The 26989-nt window shown below is 43.2% G+C and overlaps 2 protein-coding genes across 2 annotated transcripts; one reads left to right on the top strand and one right to left on the bottom strand.

Annotated features, from left to right (window-relative positions):
* Nucleotides 3716-7672, top strand: LOC8080226 (endoglucanase 12). Its single transcript, XM_021463230.1, has 4 exons — nucleotides 3716-4291; nucleotides 5131-5438; nucleotides 6120-6890; nucleotides 7042-7672. The coding sequence occupies exons 1-4, from the start codon at nucleotides 3913-3915 to the stop codon at nucleotides 7453-7455; spliced, it is 1872 nt and encodes a 623-aa protein (XP_021318905.1). The 5' UTR covers nucleotides 3716-3912; the 3' UTR covers nucleotides 7456-7672.
* LOC110436375 (dolichyl-diphosphooligosaccharide--protein glycosyltransferase subunit 1B) lies at nucleotides 16872-21655 on the bottom strand. The gene is made up of 8 exons (XM_021463377.1): nucleotides 21398-21655; nucleotides 20919-20963; nucleotides 20181-20818; nucleotides 18834-18981; nucleotides 18532-18711; nucleotides 18162-18230; nucleotides 17333-17422; nucleotides 16872-17221 (listed from the first exon to the last, which is right to left on the bottom strand). Exons 1-8 carry the CDS (start codon nucleotides 21542-21544, stop codon nucleotides 17093-17095), a joined length of 1446 nt encoding a protein of 481 aa, XP_021319052.1. The 5' UTR covers nucleotides 21545-21655; the 3' UTR covers nucleotides 16872-17092.

Genomic DNA, 26989 nt, shown 5'->3' with positions numbered 1-26989 from the left:
ACCTAAACCTAAACCCTAAACCCTAAAACCCTTAACCCTAAACCCTAAACCCTAAAACCCTAAAAAAGAAAGAATAAAAGAAAGAACAAAGATAGCCCATGATTTCCCGTGAGAAGTTCTAAGTTTTAAAGGAAGGAGTTATTTTTAAAGAGCAAAAGTAGAATTAGGATTAGCCACTAAATACTATATATACACCTATCCACCATATTCCATACACATACACATCTTGATTTGATTGTATGCCTCGATTCTCTGTGGATCCATTGTTTGACTTTACAATATATGAATTGCAAGAATGCTCATCCTTGTTATTGCCACTCCTATAAGCTCCACTATATATCATTAGTTGTAGGAAGGCATAACCTCATTAATGCCTTAGTGAGATCCATAAATACTATATAATAAGAGACTTGAGGGTGTCATACAATTAAGCTCTGAGTTTTATTTCAAAAACTTGCAAAACTCCGAAATATTGGTACTGTGAAGAATTAGAGACATAGTGCTTGACTTGATTGTTCTATCTTTCGATTACTCAAGACTTATGTAAAAGTTGTAAAGCTCCATAGTTAAAGGTAAAATAGGTAAGTTTGAAGGTTAGACCAGAGGACAATTTATGTATAAAAGCAAGTGTACTTAAAAGAAATAAAAGTATTGTAGCAACTTCTGATCCAAATATATTAATAATTAGGCTTGGGTTGTTTGCCAAGGGACTGGGAAAAGGTAAGCTTGGGGGTATTGATGATGGTCCATAACATCAATATTTATTAGAACTTTAGACACAAGAGAACACAGGAAAACACACTAGTCTAGGGTTTTATCTGACAATTTCTACGACTTCTCCATATTCTATATTTTCTAGGGTGAATTTCAGAAAAGCTGAAAACAGGGATTCTAGTGCATATTTACCACAAAACTCATCCGTGACAGAAAACATCACGAGAAGACTTAGGAAGGGTCTAGAAGACATCCGAAGGAACGAGACCCGCAGAGGAAACAAGGTGGTGCCAGCCGGCCCCACCCTGGGGCCGGTCGGCGCCCTATTTCGCCCAATGGCCGCTGCCTTCTAGAGTCTTCCTCCTACGTCTCCTTGGAAGCCAAGCAAAGTATCCCTCTGTCGATTTTAAGTCGGTTTGATCCGATGGTGCACACATGGTGAAAATGCGGATCATTGACGTGGCATTTCCTTACCTCCTACTCCACTCGACCTATATAATGACGCTCAAGGCTCCCCCAAGAGGCATTCTACACCCCGGTGCTTCATATTCTCTACATAATTAGGGTTAGGGTCCATTTGGTTTATCTAGTTCTAGTTCATCTAGTTCTAGTTTATTTAGATGTAGTAATTAGGAGAGACTAGTTCTTCTAGATCTAGTTTTCTTTAGAGATTTGAGAGATTGAGTAGAGGAGTAGAGATTCTAGAGGAGTTCCAGCCTGTCGGTGCTTCTTCGTGGCTGTATTCGTCTGGATCCAGTTCTCTCGCTAGAGCTGCGTTCTGAGGCACTTTTGTACTTATCATTCCGATTTAAGTAAGCAACTTGTTCTTATTTGTTCTTTGGTTCACAACTCATAGTGAGTGCTTTGATCTTGGTAATTACTTGGTTCAAGTAGTATTTCGTAGTGTAGGCATGATGCCTAGGCTAGGTTTACTTGTGGATGTCTCCTTATCATCGGACAATGGTAGCTCACGTAGGTGACTTTTTAGCTACATTGATTCCTCTGTAGTCCACTTTCCATTGATAGGACTGATAGGCTTATAGGTGCCTGGTAGGAGATTACTCTGTTTCTTCTCCTATTCGGGTTACTTGCCCGATAAGACGATATTATACAAAGTTTACCGGAGTTAGAACGAGAGTGCATTAGCTATTTCCTTTTTCTCGATATGATCTAGCCAAGTTGTAGGGTTAAGTCTATATACTTAGTCATAAACATATTTGTTTTCTATGCATACGATATTTAAAACCTCCGGGTAAAATGTGACATTTGTACGATATCTGTGCGTTTGCGGATAATCTTACTTAAATCTTATTTAAAAAATACCAACAAGTATTTTTAGCGTTGTTGCCGAGGATAGGATTTATTTCTATTTTTAGTATCAACGTTAGAAGTGTTAACACACCCCATCTGTAGAAGTGTTCGTAAAATAGCTGTGTTCCACACAAGAACTAGCTAGGGATATCCAGCGGGAGCCACGATCAAAAGCCAAAAATTGCAAGCTCATTAGCTCAACAACCATGTGCGGGCCGGGTTGTGTCGGTCGCCCACTCTCTAATCTCTCTAGTCAAAAAGAACAAACACATGGAATGCGAGGTAGGAGTGGCTCCTTCCACTCCTGTCATTTCTTTATTTGTTTATCTTTCCCGGCACATGCGTGTTCAGCTTCGTGAGCTAGCCTGGCACCAGATATGTACGGAGTACGCATCTCCATCTCGGGAGCAATCGCTGTACAGTTTCGTATTGCAACTGGCAAGCTAGCGTCTAGCGACCGCTGTACAGTACATCAACGTTTCACCGGAAAAGATACTTGTCTTGTTTAGATGTAAAAATATTTTGAAATTTGACACCGTAGCATTTTCATTTGTATTTGACAAACATTTTTAACCATAGACTAACTAGGGTTAAAAGATACGTCTCGTGATTTACAGATAAACTATACAATTAATTATTTTTTTATATATATTTAATGCTCCATGCATGTGTCTAAAAATTCGATATAATAAGAAATCTTGTAAATTTTTGGAATTTTTGGTACATCTAAATAAGGCCTTAGGTCAAAAACCAATTGCAAGCAGTGCACAAGCTAGAGGAAATGAACTGAGGGCTCATATTGGCCTAGTGGCCTGTGGGGTGACTGACGTTTGTGCCCCCTGATTCAATGATTTTTAAGAAAATATTATTTAGTATCTGATGCACCCTGCTATTAAATCAGATTTTAAAAAAAGAAAATGTAAGTTAAGCCCTGGCGCGGCAATAATTCGGTCCTAATTGAGTTGCGTCGGTCGGTTACAGTGGAGCTAGGCAGCTGGCCACGGGACAATTAAAACAACTACTATGTGTGTTGTTTGTAAGCTAGGAGCAATACAAAATTGGCAAACCGACAGATCAGCAAGCATATATTCACTCTATATAAAATTTAGAAGTCGTTTTGAATAAGATTTGAGTAAAATATTAAAAATATAAATCATCAATAATTTTTAAATTGTTGAGTTTAAAAATATAAAAATTATATGAATAGAATTGTCTTAAAAAAATACTTTTATATATATATATATATATTAGTTTTCCTAAATATTTTTTTAACAATAAGATACTAAAGTTGTGTTTTGGAGATTGTGTCGCTGTCCTGGACGACTTAGGCCTTGTTTAGTTAATCTCAAAAACCAAAAATTTTTCAAGATTTTCCGTCACATCAAATCTTGCAGCACATGCATGGAGCATTAAATATAGATGAAAATAAAAACTAATTACACAGTTTGCCTGTAAATCGCGAGACAAATCTTTTAAGTCTAATTACTTTATAATTGAACAATATTTGTCAAATAAAAATAAAAATGTTACAGTATCAAAATTCAAAAAATTTTTGGATCTAAACAAGGCCAATCATATGCATTTGATTGATGCATGGAGTGGAGAGTTTTTTTAAAAAAATCATGGAGAGGAGAGAGCATTTTTTAAATTCGCCACCGACAGTGCCAACTGCCATGAGCTGGTAGGTACGTCTCAGCAGTAGCAGAGCAGTGCAGGGGGGAAGGAACAAGGAAGGGAAGGGAATCCACGGGTCAACCACCCCTCCCTCTTCAAAACTCCCCACCCCAGTCGGTCACCTTGCTCAGTCCGTAACCCATCTCCAGGACCAGGAAGGCTCGCGAGGGAAGGCAGCTCTCAGCGCAGGAGCCGGCCGGCCGGCAGGTAGCCATGTATTCGGCCAACCACTGGGGCGGCTCGTTCGAGATCGCCGATGGGGCGGCGGAGGACGACCACAGCCGCAACATGGACCTGGACCGCGGCGCGCTGTCGGCGCGGCAGCACCACGAGCTGGACGAGACGCAGCAGAGCTGGCTGCTAGGCCCGCCGGAGGCCAAGAAGAAGGACAAGTACGTGGACCTCGGATGCATCGTCGTCAAGCGCAAGGTCCTGTGGTGGGCCTTGTGGTGCGTCGTCGCCGCTTTCGTCCTCATCGGCCTCCCCATCATCATCGCCAAGTCCATCCCACACAAGAAGCCTGGCCCGCCGCCGCCCGATCAGTACACAGAGGCGCTGCACAAGGCGCTCCTCTTCTTCAACGCCCAGAAATGTGAGTTTGATCTATTTTTTGTCGAGAATTTTTGGAAACCCTTGCTACTGACCATGTGTGCATACATACCACGATAGTATAGGAGTATTTGTTGTGGATCTGCCTGCCATTTTTATTGCAACTTGCAGAGCAAAATTCGATATATAGCAGTCACATATGATGAGAAAATTGATCGAATTGCCATTTTTGACCATTCATTATCTTAGTTCTTGCACCTCGGTACAGCTGTGCACAGCTTCATGCAACCCCACTAGCGGAATGTTCGTTCTGTCCGGTTTTCCTGTCACTACTGTACACCTTTAATTTAATTTGCAGAAAGTTTTTGACGGTCTGAATCTGATAATGTGGGGATGGAGAAATCGCCCAAATCCCAATCGCCTTCGAATCGGTAGGATAGGAGGAATCTTGGCACGTTCGCTCACATGTATGTAGATGTAGGCCACCAAGTTTTTTTTTTTTGACAACAATGTAGGCCACCAAGTTGATCCATTCTTTAAGTAACACAGCACAAAAAAAGTTCAGCTTTAGGATCTGAATCAAGTTAATTGCGTGTAGGTAGATCTTGCTGAATTGAATTAATTATCCGTTCTTGTAGCATATATGTACTTTACTTCACCTTCCCGAATCGCCTGTACTCTCTGATTCTCTGTTCTGGCTGAATTCTCTGTGGACCTGTAGATCTTGCACGGAGTACACAGTGTGCCTGTAGATCTTGCCTACTGTATTCTCTGTACGTGATCTACAGGAGTGTCTGTTTGCTCATCAAATTGTAATGGTCGTCTCTCCGATCCGATCTCTTCTCATACACAAGATGATAAGAACAAATAAAATTTTGACAGCCGGCCACCTTCCCAAGAACAATGGCGTCAAGTGGCGCGGGAACTCTGGGCTGTCAGACGGCTCCGATGCCAAGGACGTCAAGGGCGGCCTCGTCGGCGGCTACTATGACGCTGGCGACAACATCAAGTTTCACTTCCCGATGGCCTTCTCCATGACGCTGCTGAGCTGGTCGGTGATCGAGTACAGCGCCAAGTACAAGGCCATGGGGGAGTATGACCATGTCAGGGAGCTCATCAAGTGGGGCACCGACTATCTGCTACTCACCTTCAACTCCTCTGCTTCCACCATCGACAAGTTATACGCTCAGGTAAACTACATTATGAATCCTCATCTTCTAGAATAATGTATATAAATCGAGAGACATGAATGAAAGGTCTAACAATTAACGCTGAAACATGCAGTGTCTTGTGACATTGTTTCTCCTTCTGCCCACCACTATATATAGTGAGCAATTTGTCCCAATCCTTTTCCTTGATATTGAGTTTTACAGAGTTTACAGAAAATACTACACAGAGAGTGACCTCATCAAGTGGCAATTTAGTTCTGCAGTTTATTAATGGGCCGGCACACCCAAGAACCTTTTTGACTTGCCACATGGCTTGATAGTAAAATAAGGTTCAGCATCCACCCACCCACATGTGCTTGACGGGCCATGCCAGCCATGTTCCTCCTGTGTATACAAAGCAAAACTAGTTGCTTTGTCTGCTGGTGTGATCGGGACCATTTTTTCTCTTCCGATTTTGCTGCGATCTAGAACATGACTCGGTACTAATAATGACCATATGCATGATAACAGTGAGAAAGTACCCAGATGAAATGCTTATGAATATTTGTTTGTAGCGCAAGACAATTTCGCCACCATACGGAGAACTAGCTTCCTTCCATCACAGCTTGCTTGCCACAAGTTGCATTTTGTGGATTCATGATAATAATTTAATTAATATATAACATGATCGCTCCATCGTCGTCCGTCCTGCATTAATTCCAGGTGGGTAGTGCAAAGATCAACGGCAGCCGGCCGGACGACCATTACTGCTGGAACCGGCCTGAGGACATGGCGTACCCTCGGCCTTCCGTGTCGGTGGGCTCCGCCCCGGATCTGGGTGGCGAGGTGGCCGCAGCCCTGGCGGCCGCCTCCATCGTGTTCCGCGACACCGCCGCCTACTCCAAGAAGCTGAGCCAGGGCGCGGCGACGGTGTACAAGTTCGCGCGGCAGTCGGGGCGGCGCACCCCCTACTCGCTCCGGCAGCCGGATATCGAGTACTACTACAACTCCACCAGCTACTGGGACGAGTACATGTGGAGCGCGGCGTGGATGTACTACGCGACGGGCAACAGCAGCTACATCAGCTTCGCCACCGACCCGCGGCTGCCCAAGAACGCCAAGGCCTTCTTCAACATCCTCGACTTCTCGGTGTTCAGCTGGGACAACAAGCTCCCGGGCGCGCAGCTGCTGCTGTCGCGGCTGCGCATGTTCCTCAACCCGGGCTACCCGTACGAGGAGTCGCTCATCGGCTACCACAACGCCACCAGCCTCAACATGTGCATGTACTTCCCGCGCTTCGGCTCCTTCAACTTCACCAAGGGAGGGATGGCGCTCTTCAACCACGGCAAGGGGCAGCCGCTGCAGTACGTCGTCGCCAACTCCTTCATCGCCGCGCTCTACGCCGACTACATGGAGGCAGTCAACGTCCCCGGATGGTACTGCGGGCCAAACTTCATGACAACCAACGACCTCCGGGAGTTCGCAAAGTCTCAGGTGAGTACGGCGGCGCGGCCGGGTCCAGTACGTACTGTATGTATGTATGTAGGAGTAATTCATTTCTCTGTCTCTCTAAAATCTGTATGCGCGCTATATATATATATATATATATATATATATATATATATATATATATATATATATGCAGATCAACTACATTCTTGGTGACAACCCCAAGAAGATGAGCTACGTGGTTGGTTTCGGCAAAAAGTACCCGCGGCACCTGCACCACCGTGGCGCGTCCACGCCTCACAACGGCGTCAAGTATTCGTGCACCGGCGGCTACAAGTGGCGAGACTCCAAGAAGGCAGACCCCAACCTGCTGACGGGCGCCATGGTCGGCGGGCCAGACAGGAACGACGGCTTCAAGGACTCGCGCAACACCTTCGGGCAGAACGAGCCGACGCTTGTAGGCAACGCCGGCCTCGTGGCGGCCCTGGTGGCTCTCACCAACAGCGGCAGGGGAGTCGGCATTACCGCCGTCGACAAGAACACCATGTTCTCCGCCGTGCCGCCAATGTTCCCTGCCGCGCCGCCGCCGCCGTCGTCATGGAAGCCGTGAGTGCTACCGGATCAGCTAGTACGGTGGTTCCTTCGTTTGGTCATACGATTTTTGGTGAGCGAGATCGCCGATCATGTACGCGCGCGAATTCTTTTGTACAATACCACGTTAACAAATACGTACTGCGCACGGTGGCATGCATCATGCGTGACCTGTAGATGTTTTTATGGATTACATTACAGTTAATGAATGGATGGATACATATCTTCGCAATCAATGTTCAGTTAGTTCGTGGTTCCATTCTCTCACACAATGCTAGCTAGTAATTCTGATTAATTTTTGGTTGTAACTGACCGCTAGATCTAAAACCAGAACACACACGATTCCAGGCAGAGTTTGGTTTGTGGTCAAGTGGATGTGAACATGTTCCCAAAGTTCCGCCAAAATTAGCCTTGCAAGGAAAAGCAAAAGCATGTCGGACTTTTCGGAAAAATCAGAAGCATGCGAAATGACAGCTCGAAAAACACCACAAATTTATTATTTGAGAGCCGAAATTGGTAACAAAATAATTCAAGAAAATGGTAAGAAAAACATTCTGCCAGCTGGCGAACATCTTGGTTGCTTTGGATGGTGTCTTTAGAACATCTAGCGCTACTGTGTTAGGTTGATCTCAGGCCCAGCCCAACGGCTGGGGCCTCTTACCCCTGGATCGCGCCCTGATCGGGGGCGCCCAACCGATCCATGGTTGGTGGGCCCCCGACGCGCTGCGCTATATAATCAGGAGTGGGGGCCGCAGGCACGTTTGACGAAGTTCGCCGTGCACACAACCCCACTCGACAAAACCCTAGGCCTTCCGATCGGCAGTGCGCAGTGGCGTCGGGAAGCACCACCGCGCCGCCTCCGTTCTACTCCTACCACGCCGTCGTCGGTCAGTGCCGGTGGAGGCCTGAAGGACGACGAGATCTACTCAGGAACCGCGTCAACGCCCTCGCCATGGACCCCGCTGGATCTGCACCCGCCGGCAACGACGACCAAGCGCTGAATGCGATGCACTTCATTAGTGCAATTCCAAAGCTGACGGGACAGAACTATGTTCTGTGGCGCGAGGAACTTGATGCTGCTCTAGCACTTGCTGAGATAGATTTGGCTCTTCAGGAGCCAAAGCCCACTGAGCCAGAGGAGCCCGAAAGGGCTCAGAATGAGACCGATGAAGCTTTTGCTAATCGGAAGCGAGACTTTGCTCCCATCAGAGCAAAGTATGATCTTGAGAAGTACAAGTGGGAAAAGTCAAACCGCAAGTGCAAGATTGTCATCAAGAAAACCATCACAGAGGGCCTAAGAGGTGCAATCCCAGAATGTGACACAGCAAAAGAATATCTTGAGAAAGTGAAGAATCAGTTCACTGGTTCCACCAAAGCTCATGCTTCCACCCTGATCCAGAAACTCACTAACATGAGGTTCACAGGGGGGAGTGTGAGAGAGCACATTCTGAGCATGAGCACCAAGGCAGCCAAGTTAGAGAAGCTAAAGATGCCCCTCGCTGATGGTTTCCTCATTCACCTAGCTCTAAACTCACTTCCTAAAGAGTATGAGACATTTGTTGTTAACTACAACACACAGCCAGAGGAGTGGGATTTAGAGAAGGTGATTGCTATGTGTGTGCAAGAGGAAGAAAGGCTCAAGAATGCAAATGGTGGTTCCGTGAACTTTGTGAAAGGAAAGAACAAGAAGCCATTCTACAACAAGAAAGCTCCAGATGCCTCCACCTCCCAGAACAAGGGAGGAAGCTCTTCACAGCCTAAAGCACAGCCAAAGCAAGACAACCAGCACAGGCAGGAGGATCCGGATCGCTGTAGATGGTGTAATGAGACAGGGCATTGGAAGCATGACTGCCCTAAGTTCATGAAACATTGCCTAGTGAAAGGTGAGGACATTATAACTTTTGTTGATGAATCCTTATATCTAAGTTATGCTAGATCCACATGGTGGATTGACTCAGGTGCAACTGTTCATGTTGCAAACTCTTTGCAGGGATTCAGTGGAGGGAGAACCCTTCAAAGAGGAGAAAGACAGATTAAGGTGGCCACTGGTGTTGAAGCTGAAGTTCAAGCTATAGGAAATTTATCTCTAGATTTAGCTAGTGGCTTCACCCTTGAGTTGCATGATGTTCTTTATGTTCCCTCTTTAGCTAGAAATTTAATTTCAGTTTCATGTTTGTCAGACTATGGTTTTGATTGCCATTTCAGCAAGAATGATTGTAAGCTACAGTTAAATAATAAATGTGTGGGTCTTGCCTTCCGACAAGACAAACTTTATTTATTATCTTTGTCTGAGAATGTGAATGCTGAATGTAATAATGCTGAGAATGCAATACCCGCAGATGCTAGCAAGAAAAGAAAGAGAATTGATTCCTCATCGAAATTATGGCACTGTCGTTTAGGCCATATTTCGAGGGGGAGAATAGAACGCTTAGTCAAAGAATCAATCCTCCCACCATTAGAACTCTCAGAGTTAGAGCAATGCGTTGATTGCATTAAAGGCAAGTTAGTAAAGAACATAAAGAAAGGCGCTAAGCGAAGCATGGGAGTACTAGAATTGATCCACACAGACATCTGTGGACCTTTTCCAGTGACATCTGTGGATGGTTTTGATTCCTTCATCACATTCACAGATGACTACTCTCGTTTTGGATACATCTATCCAATCAAAGAACGCTCAGAAGCTTTAGACAAATTTAAGATATTCAAGGCTGAGGTTGAAAACCAACTAGACAGAAAAATCAAAGTAGTAAGATCTGACCGTGGGGGGGAGTACTACGGTCGACATACCCCTTATGGACAAGTTCCTGGACCTTTTGCAAGGTTCTTACAGGAAAATGGCATAGTAGCCCAGTATTCAATGCCAGGGGACCCACAGCAGAATGGAGTAGCAGAAAGGCGTAACCGTACTCTAATGGACATGGTGCGCAGCATGATGAGCTATTCCACTCTGCCACTGAGTTTGTGGATGGAGGCCTTAAAAACCGCCATTCATATTCTCAACAGAGTTCCAAGCAAGTCAGTACTTAAAACCCCGTATGAGTTGTGGACCGGCAGGAAACCCTCAGTCAACCATCTGCGTGTCTGGGGGAGCCCCGCTGAAGCAAAAGTGTTTAACCCAAACATAGGAAAGCTAGACCCCAAAACAGTAAGTTGTCATTTCATTGGCTATCCAGAAAAGTCGAAAGGTTATCGTTTCTACTGCCCTGGTAGACATACCAAGTTTGTGGAAACGAGACACGCTAGTTTTCTAGAAGATCAGATGATCAGGGGGAGCAAGGCAGCGCGAGAAATTAACCTTGAAGAGAAGCGGGTGTTCGTGCCCATTCCCATGGTGCAAGAACCCTACTTTACGCTGCCTGTTGTTGTTGGATCTACACCAGTAGTGACAACACCTGCTGCTTTTTCGCCTATGGCCAATTTGGAACCTGTCCCTCAGGAGCCGAATGAACCCATAGTCGAAGAACAACAGCCCCAACAAGAGCAACCTCAAGAAGAAATGCCAGTAGCAGAAACTTCTGGCAGACCTCAAAGAGCAAGAAAGTCTCCTATTCCAGATGACTATATAGTCTATGAATGCGAAGAAGTTCAGATGGAGGATGAACCCACTTCATTTGAAGAAGCCATGAGGAGCACCGAAGCATCTAAGTGGCAAGAAGCCATGGAAGATGAATTAAAGTCTATGAGTACCAATAAAGTTTGGGACCTAGAGAACATTCCTGAAGGAGCCAAAACAGTAGGCTGCAAATGGGTCTACAAGGTGAAACGTGACTCCAAAGGGAACATAGAAAGGTACAAAGCAAGACTGGTAGCCAAAGGTTTTACTCAGCGAGAAGGGATAGATTATAATGAAACATTCTCTCCCGTCTCGAGCAAGGACTCTTTTAGAATCATAATGGCCCTAGTGGCACATTTTGATCTAGAATTGCATCAAATGGATGTGAAGACAGCTTTCCTCAATGGGGATCTAGAAGAAAGAGTATACATGGCACAACCGAAAGGTTTTGTTGTGACAGGCAAAGAAAGAATGGGCTGTCGCCTGAAGAAATCCATTTATGGATTAAAGCAAGCATCCAGGCAGTGGTATTTAAAGTTTGATAAGACAATCAGAAAGTTTGGGTTTACAGAGAACGTTGAGGACAATTGCGTATATGCAAAGTTTAAGAATGGGAAATACATTTTCCTAGTACTGTATGTAGATGACATTCTACTAGCCAGTAGTGATGTCACTCTACTGCAGGAAACCAAGAGATTTTTGTCCTCAAATTTCGATATGAAAGATTTAGGTGAAGCTTCTTTTGTCTTGGGCATAAAGATTCACCGAGATAGAAGTCGAGGGGTATTGGGATTGTCCCAAGAGGCATATATAGAGAAAATATTGAAGAAATTCAATATGCATAAGTGTAGACCTTCACCTGCTCCTATTGTAAAAGGTGACAAGTATGGGGAACATCAATGTCCCAAGAGCAAGTTCGAGCGCGATCGCATGCAAGCCGTTCCATACGCTTCAGCTGTCGGAAGCTTACAGTATGCTCAAGTGTGCACACGCCCAGACCTGGCTTTTGTGACCGGGTTACTTGGTAGATATCAAAGTAATCCAGGTATGGAACACTGGAATCTAGTAAAGAAAGTCTTAAGGTACTTGCAAGGCACGAAAGGGCTCATGTTAACCTATAGAAGATCTGATGACCTACAAATAGTAGGGTATTCAGATTCTGATTACGCGGGAGATGATAGAAAGTCTACCTCAGGGTATGTATTCACTCTCGCGCAAGGAGCCATATCATGGAAGAGCTCAAAACAAACAATAGTCACTGCATCGTCCACAATGTATGCTGAGTTTATTGCTTGTTATGAGGCATCAGGACAGGTGAATTGGCTTAAGAAATTTATACCCAGTTTAAAGGTGGTCGACAGCATCGATAAACCACTAAAGTTGTATTGTGACAACGAGCCAGCAGTGTTGTATGCTCACAACAATAAGTCAAGCAATGCAGCCAAGCACATTGACATAAAATATTATGTTGTCAAGGATAAAATCCGGGATCACGTCATAAGTCTTGAACATATAAGCACAGAAAAGATGCTAGCGGATCCGCTTACCAAAGGCTTACCGCCCAACGTGTTCAGAGAACATGTAGCCGGCATGGGTTTAAGGGAAAGCCTGTGATTCCTGGATAGTAAGGGGCCCAAGGCGAGAATTCATCTCTAAATAGAAAAGTGTTTGTGGCTGTCTAATCTAGCAGTGATAACTGTCAAGATGAAGCATGCTCAATACACTGATTTGTGATGGGGTGAGTTGACAAAGCGAGATAGCACAGTTGAGATCAAGGGGGAGAATGTTAGGTTGATCTCAGGCCCAGCCCAACGGCTGGGGCCTCTTACCCCTGGATCGCGCCCTGATCGGGGGCGCCCAACCGATCCATGGTTGGTGGGCCCCCGACGCGCTGCGCTATATAATCAGGAGTGGGTGCCGCAGGCACGTTTGACGAAGTTCGCCGTGCACACAACCCCACTCGACAAAACCCTAGGCCTTCCGATCGGCAGTGCGCAGTGGCGTCGGGAAGCACCACCGCGCCGCCTCCGTTCTACTCCTACCACGCCGTCGTCGGTCAGTGCCGGTGGAGGCCTGAAGGACGACGGGATCTACTCAGGAACTGCGTCAACGCCCTCGCCATGGACCCCGCTGGATCTGCACCCGCCGGCAACGACGGTCGAAACCTTACACTTTAGATCTACATGTTCTACTTCATTGTAATAGATCTAGCCTGCATATGTATATCACTGTCTTTATTATTTCGTACCCCGAATCCCCGTTCATGCTACTAGTAGTAGATTCTGATTAATTTTTGGTTGTAACTGACCGCTAGATCTAAAACCAGAACACACACGATTCCAGGCAGAGTTTGGTTTGTGGTCAAGTGGATGTGAACATGTTCCCAAAGTTCCGCCAAAATTAGCCTTGCAAGGAAAAGCAAAAGCATGTCGGACTTTTCGGAAAAATCAGAAGCATGCGAAATGACAGCTCGAAAAACACCACAAATTTATTATTTGAGAGCCGAAATTGGTAACAAAATAATTCAAGAAAATGGTAAGAAAAACATTCTGCCAGCTGGCGAACATCTTGGTTGCTTTGGATGGTGTCTTTAGAACATCTAGCGCTACTGTTCTAGGATTCCGAAAGTATCTAAACTTTATAATGAACATGTACTGCCCGGGTTGATTTGCTTCAAGATGTAGTCATTTCTTGCTATCCAGATTGTCCAGGACATCAAAATGATTATCTCCATGAAAAAGGACACCCCTAGCTGATCCTTGAATTGCTGGAGAATCTGGAATGGATCTGCATTCAAATCAACCTGCAGAGTAATTGTGGCCCAACATTGTTGAGCAAAGTTGCATTCCAATAGCAGGTGTGTCAGAGATTCTTCGACTGAGCTGTTACACAGGACATATGTATAATCTGGCAAATGTATTCTCTTCCTTTTAAGTAATTCTCTTGTACTTAATTTGTCCTTGAGCACCAGCCAAAAGAAGACCATGTGTTTTGGCTGGCAAGAAGATCTCCAAATCCATTCAAAAGCCGAGTGTATTCCCTGGTGGCCTTTTAATTTCCTATAAGTTTTCTTAACTGAGAATATGCTGGAATTCTAGATGTATGACAATCTATCTGGCCTGTCCTCAGTATCTAACTGTTGTAAATCATTGTTTAATTCTATGAATTGACTGTGGGCTTGATGTGTCGGAGGTAGGTAGAACATGGAATGCAACTAGGATTCCTGTATGGCAGCATACAAGGTGATGTTTCTATTTTTAGCAAATGACAGGAGCTCTGGGAATTTTGTGCTCATTATTTCAGTCCTCCCAGAGGTCGTCCCAGAGTAAACAGGATTGTCCATTCCCGATGTTTGCCCAGGCCATGCCTTTGAACTTTCCTAGCACCGATACAATTCCTTTCCACCAAAAAGATCCTTTGTTTTGTGTACGTGGTAATCTTCCATCACTATAGTATTTTTCCCACACCAAAGAAACCCAAGGGGTACATTCCTTGTTGAAGAATTTGTGTAGATATTTGATAAGAAGAGCCTCATTTTAAGATTTCAAATCCAGAACTCCAAGACCCCCCCCCTCCTTTTCAGAGCACACCACTTTCCAGGCCACCTTTGGTCTTTGTCTTGCATTAATGTCCGCACCTCTCTAGAGACAGAGTTTTCTAAATTTGTCTATCTGCTCAATAACCTTTTTTTGCAGGAGGAAAGTGCTCATGCAGAAGGTTGGCATTGCAGTGAGGATTGAATTGGTTACTTCCACCCTACCTGCCTGATTCAAGAAGATCGACGTGGCAGCCAATCTTCTTTCACATTTTTTCACTAGAGGGGAGAAATCAATTGCCCTTGGCTTATTCAGGCTGAGAGGCAGTCCTAAGTAGGTGAATGGCAGTGTCCCAAGTTCACAGCCAAAAGTTCTTGCCAGCATCTGTAGTCTATCATATGTAGTGTTGATCGATACCATAAAAGATTTTTGGTAATTAACCTTGAGTCCAATTGACTCCCCAAAGCTATGAAGTAGGGCCCTTAAGGCAATCAGTTGTCTGGAGCAAGCCTTCATGATAATCAGAGTGTCATCAGCATATTGGATAATTGGAAAATCATCAGTGTACTGAACTGGTATTGGAGGGTTAAAAATTCCCCTTTCTCTGGCTTTGTTGATTACTGATTGAAGCAAGTTAGTAGCAATAACAAAGAAAAGTGGTGATAGAGGGTCGCCCTGCCTAACTCCCCTACATCTAAGGGTCTTTCCTGGCACTTCATTTAGCAACACAGAGGAGGTTCTAGATTCTAAGATGTTGATTATCCACTGAATCTATTTTGCCCCAAAGCCCTTTGCTCTCATTACCTGGATTATTGCATTATGCTCAATCTTGTCAAAGACTTTCTGCAATCAATGTTCAGTTAGTTCGTGGTTCCATTCTCTCACACAATGCTAGTAATTCTGATTAATTTTTGGTTGTAACTGACCGCTAGATCTAAAACCAGAACACACACGTTCCAGGCAGAGTTTGTTTGTGGTCAAGTGGATGTGAACATGTTCCCAAAGTTCCGCCGAAATTAGCATTGCAAGGAAAAGCAAAAGCAATGTCGGACTTTTCGGAAAAATCAGAAGCATGCGAAATGACAGCTCGAAAAACACCACAAATTCATTATTTGAGAGCCGAAATTGGTAACAAAATAATTCAAAAAATGGTAAGAAAAACATTCTGCCAGCTGGCGAACATCTTGGTTGCTTGGATGGTGTCTTTAGAACATCTAGCGCTACTGTTCTAGGATTCCAAAAGTATCTAAACTTTATAATGAACATGACAAAAACCTGAAAATCTTCCTTTCAAAAAAAAAAACCTGAAAATCGCCCTCGGAACGCTGGACAAAAATAAATACCTAAAGCTTAGTGGTTAGGTCTCATTTGGTTTCCTCCGATAAAATTTAACTTTTGTCATATCGAATGTTTAGATATATGCATACAATTTAAATATAAATTATTTAGAAAATTAAAAACATAGCTAGAGAGTAATTTGCGAGACGAATCTTTTAAACCTAAAAGTCTATAATTGAACATTAATTGTCAAAATAACATGAAAATACTACAATACCTGTTAAACTAAACACCCTTAGATAAACATCATGTGAAATGTGTCGGAACTAGCAGAAACCCTGGAGAAGACCATCTGAGAGCTAAGGCTAGTGTCGGTGGGGTTTACATGTCACAGTTTCCAACACATTCAGATTTTAGAAATCGTGTAGAAAATTTTCTTCCCTATAAAACTCTCTCTCATAAAACTCTTAACATCTCTCTTCATTAATAAGATGACACATTAGCATAATTAATATCTATAAAATTCTGATAAAACTCTATTGAGACTAGTCAAAACCATGCTTGAAAGCCAGAGCTAAAATTATCATCCGCGATTCTTTTAGTAAACTACAGGGCAACCAAACAGCGCCATTCCAGTAGTGAACTACAGGGCATCCAAACAGTACTAAATAGAATTTCAGTTCAACTCCGGAAGATTGCCGAGTTGGTCAAAGGGTCTCGAGGGTTCAAATCCCACTCTCAACATACATCACTTTTCTTTTCATTATTTTTTTATTTTAATAATACCCTCCTACAGCATTTGTCAATGCTCCAAGTCACGCGCATCTTAGGCCAGTCTCAATGGGTGTTTCATTAGAGTTTCATGCACATTAAATACGCTGATTTGGCACTATATTAATGAAGAGAGAGATGATAAGAGTTTCATGGGAGTAGAGAGAGTTTCATCCCCATGAAACTCTTGTGCACTGTTTCCAAAATATTGATGTATTAGAAATTGGGTCATGAAAACCCCATTGAGGATGGCCTTAGGTTTTAAAATTAAATGTGTGCAGCTCTAGAGGCTTGAGGAGCTGAGAAAGGCTCTTTAAGTCTCATCAATTATATAAATCATCTCGTTCGTTCCTATTCCTAGCATGAAGCAATCATATTCCACAAAAAACTCCATCCTTCTCCATTGAGGGTGCACAGACGGCACAGTACAACTAATGCTCCAGAACAAGGTCTTACTTCATCAATCACAGTTAGCAGAACATGTGCCTCAAAATACTGTGAATGGAATGCCAACAGGCCTATGATGATTTTCTGATGGAAAGATCCATGTGAAGGTAGGCAATGAAGGCAACAAAAAACAGCAACACTGCAGATATCAGCATCAATGGTTCTGCCAGCATGAAGATCGGATTGAATTCATAGTACACCTGAAGTTACCATAATGTTCCACAGATTAGAATCATCAGATAAACCAAGGCGGGTTGCCGGTGCTGAAAACAAACAGGCCTACATGGCTTCATCAGAATGTGAACAAGTACCTGGAAAGGAACGTTGTGCTCTCCTACAACATTTTTCTTCTTCAGTACAACTGTCGTCCTTCCAACAACGTCAAGGTATGAATAACTAGTCTGCATCAGTAAAGAACATCATAATCACAAAATAATCTCACAAGAGCAAAGTTTGAGAAAGGCGCTGTTCCATTTGCAAAGGAGCAGATGCTCAGACTTGTTTTGGTGGACTTCAAGTCCTCCAAGATAGGAAACTACAAGGCTGACATAGAAACTAAGCCATGACAGCCCCCAAACTAAGTCGAAATACAAAGTTCTGGGACTCAGCAATATGCACAGCTCATGATAGAAACTAAACCAGGACAGCAAGTGCTGCAAAGGCCCTACCAGATGCTAGCTGATTCCATAGTGTACACTTGCAATGGGTCTGAGATTATATTTTATCTATCCATTGTTATTTCCATAGTGTACACTTGGGCCTTGTTTACTTCCAAAAAGTTTTGCAAAATAGGAATAGTAGCACTTTCGTTTGTATTTGACAAATATTATTCAATTATGAACTAACTAGGCTCAAAAGATTCGTCTCGTCAATTCCGATCAAACTGTGCAATTAGTTCTAATTTTTATCTATATTTAATACTCCATACATACGTCTAAAGATTTGATGTGACGGGGAATCTGAAAAATTTTGCAAAATTTTTCAGGAACTAAACAAGGCCTTGCAGTGGTTCATCTAAGATTATATTTTATTTTTATCTATCCATTGTTGTTCGTGTGAATCGACAGTAACGTGCGCCAGAAGGAAAGTTGGGCATACGAGGGGCGCATAGTTAATGTTAGGAAGGAAAGATGTGATTACCTCAAGATGTTTCTCTGTCACAAAAGGAACTACAGGCTGTGGATTTTTTGATCCTTCAGGAAGCACAACCTGCAACATTAAACAATTTGAGAAGATTCTGCTATATGTGAATACCAAAACGAACTCCTTTTGATATCTCATCAGCACTCCTGGTAATATTTCTCAAAATCTTGTAGCAGATAAAAAGTTGGACTAGACAAGGAACATGGCAGTCAGCACAGGGGGGAAAGGATGATGCTCCTGAGATCGCGTTTACACTAGCAAGGAATGAGAAGCTGCTACATATCCAATTATTTGATTCAAGTTAGGTTACTTTTACCAGTAGTGCAAAAGATGCCCATCAGAAAATATAAACCTTGTTCAGACTTACTTTAACTGTAAGATCATCAACCACAGTATCCAATAGAGGGCAACCAAAAGTAAGGTTGATGTAGCGCCGGCCATCAACTGACTCGAACACAAAATCTTGCAATGGAAGACCATAGCCAATGGTGAACGTGCAATGCCAGCCACCAAATAATGGATATCTGGGCTCAATTTCTAGCTCAGACTGAGTTAAAAAAGAACATGCTTTAGTTTGCCATTTTACATTGAAGTAAAATAAAAGGGCATCTTCCACTAACTAGATAGCAATTCATTAAAATCTAATGGTTGTGGAATCATATATTGTACCTTGTGTGAATCGGTGCGCAGGTGGGATGAGGAGATGTTACCAATCTCATCACGATAGTAAACTGAATGAACCCGAGGTGGCAGCCTTGCAAGAAGATTCTTAAAGGACGAAGCTCCACTGACAGATGGCCTAGACTGATACTCAAGCCTAGCAAGAAAGTTCTCAATCAGTAACTATGAAGCATTTAACAAAAGCTACAAAAGCTGCTCGAAACATGCTTTTCAGCTTTTAGGGCCTGTTTGGCAGGGCTCCTCACGAGGGGCTCCTCTAGAGAAGCTAGAGCCATTTTGGAGAACCATAATTTGTGGCTTCGCAAAACGGCTCCGGCTCCTCTGCTTTTTACTTAAAAATAGCTTCTCCAAAAAAACGTTTGGCAGGGCTCCTCTAGAGGAGCTAGAGCCGGAGCCGGAGAGAAGCCCTGCCAAACAGGCCCTTAGTTTATTTCTCAGCCAGCTTTTCAAAAGCCAGCTCAACAGATGGATTGTTTGTTTCAGCTTCTGGCTTCTAGCTGGTAGAAGCCAGTAAAAAGCTAAAACAAACAGGCCATTACTTGAACTGAGTTGCTTATACTTCACTTCATACTACAGCTTCAAATCAAGAGATTCAGATATCCATTTCCATACCACATTATTTACTTAACAAATAGAAACATTCCTATGTAGATTTAACATGGCATGTGCTACATATCCAAAGGCAAAGCAGTGCTGGAAGGTATCAGTCCATATATATTATTGCGTTTCATCATTACCAGATCTATATCAAAGGTGAACAAGTTGAGAACAGTTGACTAGATGATGTCCGGGAAAGCATCCACAACTCACAAATGCCACTGGTTCTTGCTGACATGGAGCATTGTGGCCCCAGCCCCGTATATCAGCAGGTGCAAAGTGTGCACCTGTTCCAGTCCTCCAAATTCTTAGGGCCTCCAAATTTAGTACATATATCATCAAGTAGAAATATAATTGAAGACTTGATTTCAAAGAATACTAGGAGAATGATGCTTTTTAGTAGAACATAAGGTCAGTTTGTTGCTTAAGTACTTTTGTATTGTTTTAGCATCAAGATTTGATATGTTCTAAGTACTGTAAGAACAACATATATTTGAAACTTTATAATGAAGTAAAATTCTGCTTTTGTTATATTATTTTTTTATAAATTTTAGGGCCACATCACGAGTTCCGATCAAGGTCTTCCAAATCGTAGGTACGGCCCTGGTGGTCCAAATGTCAGTCTGACAGCCAACAGAATTCTTCATAGGAGATAATTTCATAGTCGCATTTGTCTCGTATCCAATGCTATCTTTAGGATCAGATAAGCTATAGAGATGGAGGTGTAAAGAATATAACCTGGAAAAGACTCCTTTGTGACGAGCACCGCCGTGTTTCAGTTTATACTGCTCGGTGATTTGGATGTTTCCCCAGTGAGAAATCTCCACCTTGCGTACAAGTTCCTCAACAACAGCAAATGGACGGTTATTCTCATAATGCACAAGAATTGGCAAATAGGAGTTTGGCATCTGGTTATTGTATGTGCCATATTTCACTTCAGAACCAGCCCGTGTGGTAGGATCAACCCTTGTGAAGGATTCAATCCTATTGCTTGGCATTTTGATATAGGTAACCTGCTCCAGGACATGGTAGGGGGAGAGAAGCACTGCACTGTCACGGTAGTAAACCAGCTGGGACTCTGACTGGCTAATCTCAGCGGGAAAGGGCTCCAAAGAGTGAGTGAGCATGTATAACACTTCTAGAGTGGTTGCATCGCCAGGTTTCAGAGGAGTGCTGAGCAGAACAGAGTAGAGGCGAGGGGCATCAGGAGCGGTGGTGGTGAGCTCAGAAGCTGTGATCGAGAGGGGTATGAATGCCTTCTTCTTGCGCTTCCCCTCCACTCTTGTGGCTTTGGCAATAGAGAGATGTTGAGCCTCTGTGGGCGTGAACGCGAGAAGAACTCCTGATGCTTCAGAGGCAGTGGGAGCATTCTCAACCTGGCACAAAGGGATTCAAAAGTTGTGGAAGATGCCTATGCTGGAGAAAGTAACAGGTGCTGGCTGCCAATTTGAGCAAAAGGAGCGAGTAAGACATTACCTTCAATGTTAGGAAGACTTTGACGATGGGACCCATGAGGTCGATCTGCAGGCAATAGAAATTTGTAGATGAAGAAAATGCCATACATGATAACGATTTGAGAGGAAGAGATTTGGCACAGATAAAGGGGACTTTAGCAAGGGATCGCCCTCAATCTATCTCTTAAACCCTGAAGTGAAGATTCCGCCACCGATACAAGTGAATCAGAGTGGGTCATTACAGCGCAGGATTTGGATCGAGAATTTTGATGTACTGCAGTATATCTAAGCAATCGGGTCTTTCAAAGAAAAACATATATATATGCATCGTAATCTAATCTCCGAAGGGAAGCTAATAAAAGGGTCCAATAGCAGTGATCCACTTGACACGAGCCAGCAACCTGACGGCCTGCGATATGTGATTTAGGAAGGGGAGAAGAACAAGACGTCGAGGAGAAGAAAGATATACCCAGGGTGAGGAGAAGATGAGAGCATACATACCCTTTTCTCTGCAGAGACGACCCGGATGCCGTCCTCCGGCGGCAAGCAAGAGCAGGAAACGGCGGACGCGATGACGAGCAGGAGAAGGGTACGGGTGGCTAGGGTTCGGAGGGACAAGGGCAACATCACGTCTCGGTGGTCCATCATCGCCGGCGATCTGGCTGGATGGGGGACGCACCTTGAATTGGTTTGGGACTTCGGGAGAGATCTGTGGGATGGGAAGGAGGGGAGGGGGCGTGGGCCCACCCGAGTGCGTCGTGCGTGACCTGTTGACTCTTGACTGAGGGCCCGTGGCTGCTTGAGCCAGCCTAGCCGCCTGGCCTCGCCGAGCAAGGCAAGCCGACCTCACGCGGACAGGAAATTTGCTCGCGGGGCAAGGCAAGTGGAATCCGAAAAGTATGGGTTCCGATGCTACTCCAAAAGGCAAGTGAGACATCCTGAAAGAATATGAAAGAGTGAATATATATGAAAATCAGTTTTCAAAGGTTTTTTTCTTCTTTTTACAATGCTATGCTAGCAAATATGTTTGTGCATGTTAGCATTTTCTTTAAAGACTATCAGAAAACTTTGCATTGTAAAGAGTTAAATGCATGAAGGGTCTTTAAATTTATCAATTGATGTCACTTAGCTCCACAAACTTTGGGACCGTATTTTTGGCTCCTTAAACTTATTATAAATGGTACACTACACGGTCTCTAAACTTATTAAATGGTGCACCACATGTCTCTAAAACCGTTGAATTATGCATCACGAGTCCATTTTTACACCACACCAACTACAGTTGCAAATGGCGCGGTGGCGTGTAGGCCGTCCCGCTTCTATATGCGCCACTTGCTCGTAAGGGTGTCCTCAATAACTATCTATTAGTTAGCTATTGTGATATGGATATAAAAAAATAGGAGAGAGAAGTCATTAGCGATGAGCAAATAGTCTATCTATTTCATATAGTCCAAAAATCTTAGAAAGAAGTATGTGACTCCAATAGTACATAAAAATAAGATTGCATAAAATAGTCTTTACTTTTATCTCTCATTTCCACATAAACTAGCTATGTAGTTATAATCATTATGGATGTCCTAAACCTAAATGGGGTCGTGCCGAGCTAGATTTGTTGCTTCCACAACGGCCCGCAGTTGCACGGCACCACGTCACTGGTGTCGCGTGCAAGGAAGGTGCACTAGTGAAAGGTTCTAATATGGCTAGATGATGGTGAATAGCTTATTTAAAAATTCTACAAAGCACTAGAGCAATTATAGTATAATAAAAGGCGTAAAGCAAATTTGCTCTAGTTATAAGAGTTGCAAGCCACCTATCCAATAATTTTAGTTAGTAAGATCACTAGACACATAATAGCTATGTCACTACAAGCTATGCTAGTGAACTAAGCTACACAAGGCAAAGCTAGCAATTAAAACTAACTACACTACTTTGCTAGAATGTAAATGGAGAGGTTATGATCTTTATACCACCTTGTAGGGGATAAACCAATCACCAAGATGTGAACCAATCAAACACCAGGAGAATGTCAATCAATCAAAATTAAGACACATGATTTTACTCTCGAGATTCACGTGCTTGCCGGCACGCTAGTCCCTATTGTGCCGACCAACACTTGGTGGTTCTACAGCTAAGAGGTGTTGTATGAACCAACTCGTGTCAATCCTCCTCCATTGCTCCAAGTCATCTAGGTGGTGGCAACCACCAAGAGTAACAAGAAAACCGCAGCCACAATGATCCCCAAGTGTCACCAGATACAATCAATGAAGAAAATGCATTTGGAATCACTATCAATCTCACTATGATAATAAATCAATAATAAAGATGAGTGAAAGGTGTTTGCTTAGGCTCACAAGAATATCAAGAATGTTAAAGTGCCAAGAGAGACACCCTTGATCTAGACACTAAGTATTTATAAGTATCCCCAATGAATAGAGTCGTTGCCTCTTGGGAACAGCTTATGTCGGGGGCGTCGGACATGTCGATGCTAGGGTGTCAGACGCAGCCCAGTGTCCAACGCTGCCTTGATAGCACCGTTGGATCGCTGCCACATGTCCACAATGAAATGTGACCCATTGATCTCCAACGGTTACTTAAATGTTAAAGTCCACACTCAGTGAGCATCAGACACGCTGAAAGGTCTTAATATGGCTAGAAGGGGGATGAATAGCCTATTTTTAAAAATTCTACAAAGCACTAGAGCAAATGATCAATATAACAAAAAGACATAAAGCAATTTTGCTCTAGCTCTACAAGAGTTGCAAGCCATCTATCTAATAATTCTAGTTGTTATGATCTCTAGGCACAAGCAATAGCTATGTCACTACTCTCTACGACTAGTTACAACTAACTGCAACTAGGAACTACTAGTTACAACTACTTTGCAAGAAAGTAAAGAGGTGAGTGATAATTATACCGACTTGTAGAGGATGAACCAATTATAATATGATTGCTAATAAAATCACCGAGAGAATACCAATCACAATTGACAAAAGATTTTTCTCCCGAGGTTCACGTGCTTGCTGGCACGCTAGTCCCCATTGTGTCAACCAACACTTGGTGATTTGGCGACTAATAGGTGTTTCACAAACCTAACCCAATAAATGGGCACCACAAGAACCTACCCACAAGTGAGGTGGCTCAGTGACACGAGCAATCCACTAGAGTGGCTTTTGGCACTCTGCCGGGGAATAAGCCCAAGAACCCCTCACAAATTTTACCTTGATTAGGGGTGAACATAATCACCAAATCCCCTCACCAATCAATAAATCCACAACCGTCTAGGTGACGACAATCACCAAGAGTAATAAGAAATTGACAATTGCAATGAAAAGAAGCAGTGGAATCAAGAATCCATTCATCATCACTATTAGCACATCCAGCAAAAGCAACAAGTGAATCACCATTATAATCTGCTTTGGAAGCAGCAATAGAAGCATTACCTTCATCACCATTGGATTTACCTTTCTCTTTATATGTGTCAGTTCTATTCTTTTTAATTTTTAATTTCAAACAATTCTCAATAAAGTGATTATCCTTCTTGCAATACTTGCATAATTTCTCACCTCTACCTCAATACTTTGATCAGCCTTGAACTTTTGCCTCTATTGCCATTAAATTTGTTTTGGTTTCATACGAATAGATAACGCTTCGCCTCAGAAACCTCATCAAGCATTAGAGAATCATGACTATATAACAGTGTATCTGTAAAGTTTGCAAAAGAACTAGGCAAAGAGCATAAAAGAATATGACCCAAATCCTCATCATCATAATCTACCTCCATAGCCTATAGATTAGAAACGATCTCCTTGAAGACCGAAAGATGGTTAAGCACAGCCCTCTTGCAACTTGTGCGTATATAACTTCATCTTCAAATGCATCTTGCTTGTCAAATTCTTAGACATGCAAATTGACTCTAACTTGAGCCATAAAGCATCTACAATATTCTTCTGCAAAAAATCTTGCAAAATATATTTAAAAGATGAAGCTGAATTTGTGTCAAGGCCTTATGATCTTTTTTTCTCCTCATTGGTCCAAGATTTAGAATCCTTGTTACCGAATTTATCAAGAGCATCATCCACTTCAGCCTGCGTAAGAATAGCCCTCATCTTGACTTGCCATAGAGCGAATCTTGTGTCACGATTCAGTTGAGGAATATCATACTTCATCGAAGACATGGTAAAGAAATAATAGCAATAACTAGAAAAAAATAATCTACAAAAATTTAGGTGTAACCCTAGCAAAAACATGCAGCATGGTACACGAACTGTGTACGTTCAGCAATAATAGCTAACAAACAGATCTCCTAATAGCTTTCTTTGGGTGCGTGTAGCAAAAGGAACTTCACCAAATTTAGGGTATATTTCGATGCCAGCCACATATATATTGCCATGCCTAACGTTAAGTAGCAGCCATAAGTGTGGCAAGCCACAAACTGTGGCAAAAATAGTGTGTTTGGTTGACCTCACGAATGGGCAACAACCTGTGATGGCTTCGATCCACGTGAACAGCAGGTGGGATTTTTCCTCTACTACCTAGGAACAGCGGCTCTGATCAACAACAACGGACATACAGCAACACAGCGAGAACGCCGCAACTTTTGTAGACGGATGAAGCCGACCGCACCTTCATGGTTTTGATCTCCATGTGATAGCAGAAATCCCAGATGGCCTCCAACTCGGTGTACGCCTGACTCGTCGGTGTGGAGAATCGCCAATTACCACGACACGGAAGGAAAACTGGTCAGATCGATCCCGTCGACGGCGCTTGGAACTCGACGAAGTGACGATGATGGCGACAACTAACTCACAAGGAATAAAACCTTAATTTTTTTTAATCTCATGTATAGCTCCAATACCACTTGCTAGAAAATAATGCAATAATAGATCGAACACGAGACACAAATTTTTACGTAGAAAATTCTTGTGGGAAAAAACCACGGGCGTCAACTAGCGATCTTCACTATATTACGAGAGTTTACAAAACGTAGGAATAATAAGTTGTCTCTCTCAACTCTTCCCAACCGCTTACAAGATGATATTTATAGGACGGACTGACTGACTGCAGTCAAATACGGAAACAATTCGCTAATAAGTATAACCCAAACCGCGGACCCTCTAGACGTCCCCGTTGGCCTCACATTGTAATTTGGATATTCCAATACTACTTCTACATACAGGACTTTTCAAGCGAAGAACCATCATTGTGCATAGCTTGTCTGTTAATTTTTTCGAACTCTCATGGTAACGCGGTGGGTATTCAACCATCAATAATAGTAAAACTACACTATACTACTTTCTGTCCCGGAATAAATATATTTTTTGTTTATGTTTGCAAAATAACTAGCGCTCGAACGTCCAATAGCTGTCTTTTTTTCCGTCCCAAGCGCTCTCTCGCTCCATCACTTGCATGCATGGTTACATGTAGCGCCTGCACGCCCGTCCACACGCTGCTGTCACACATGCAGCGCCAGCACGTCCGCCCAACATGCTACTGTCGCACATGCAACGCCCACCTGGCCGCATGCTTCTATTACTGTTGCCACCGCGCGCTACTGCTGCTGCTGTTGATGTGTGCTGCTGCTGCTATTGCGCCTGTCCGCGTGTCGCTGTTGCGCCTAGCTGCGTGCTGCTACTGCTGTTGTGCCTGTCCGTGTGCCGCTGCCACGCCTGGCCACGCACTGCTCTTGCTGCCGCGCCAATTCCCCATCTATGTGAAGCACGAGAGACTTCAAAAAGTACATCATTACAAAAAAATGTAAACTGCATAGTACAACATCGAAATATGAACACTGTAACATCGTAAAATATATCGTACAATAAATAAAATATACTACAATATCAAAAACCTATGTACTGCTACATTAGAAAAGTATGTCCTACAACATCTCAAGGAGCACTACTACAAAATCTTAAACATTAATACAGCAACATCGCAAAATCAACACATGAAACATAGAAAAATTTAAACATCTCAAAACATCTTTCTCTACTGCAACATTTGAAAAAAGGTAATTTCAACAATTAAACTATTTTGAAAAGAAACTAGAGGGATTTACACCCCTATAGTGATTTATTAAAATTGACAAAGTGTAGC

This window comes from Sorghum bicolor, chromosome 6 (assembly GCF_000003195.3).
Source record: "Sorghum bicolor cultivar BTx623 chromosome 6, Sorghum_bicolor_NCBIv3, whole genome shotgun sequence".
NCBI lineage: Eukaryota > Viridiplantae > Streptophyta > Magnoliopsida > Poales > Poaceae > Sorghum > Sorghum bicolor.
This window is presented reverse-complemented; position numbering and strand designations above follow the sequence as displayed.

Coding starts and splice junctions, on each gene's coding strand:
- LOC8080226 (XM_021463230.1), top strand. CDS start 3,913: ATGTATTCGGCCAACCACTGGGGCGGCTCGTTCGAGATCGCCGATGGG. Junction 4,292..5,130: donor CTTCTTCAACGCCCAGAAAT/GTGAGTTTGATC, acceptor AAATTTTGACAG/CCGGCCACCTTCCCAAGAAC. Junction 5,439..6,119: donor TCGACAAGTTATACGCTCAG/GTAAACTACATT, acceptor CATTAATTCCAG/GTGGGTAGTGCAAAGATCAA.
- LOC110436375 (XM_021463377.1), bottom strand. CDS start 21,544: ATGATGGACCACCGAGACGTGATGTTGCCCTTGTCCCTCCGAACCCTA. Junction 18,231..18,531: donor TTGATGATCTTACAGTTAAA/GTAAGTCTGAAC, acceptor TTAATGTTGCAG/GTTGTGCTTCCTGAAGGATC. Junction 17,423..18,161: donor TGACAGAGAAACATCTTGAG/GTAATCACATCT, acceptor TTACTGATGCAG/ACTAGTTATTCATACCTTGA.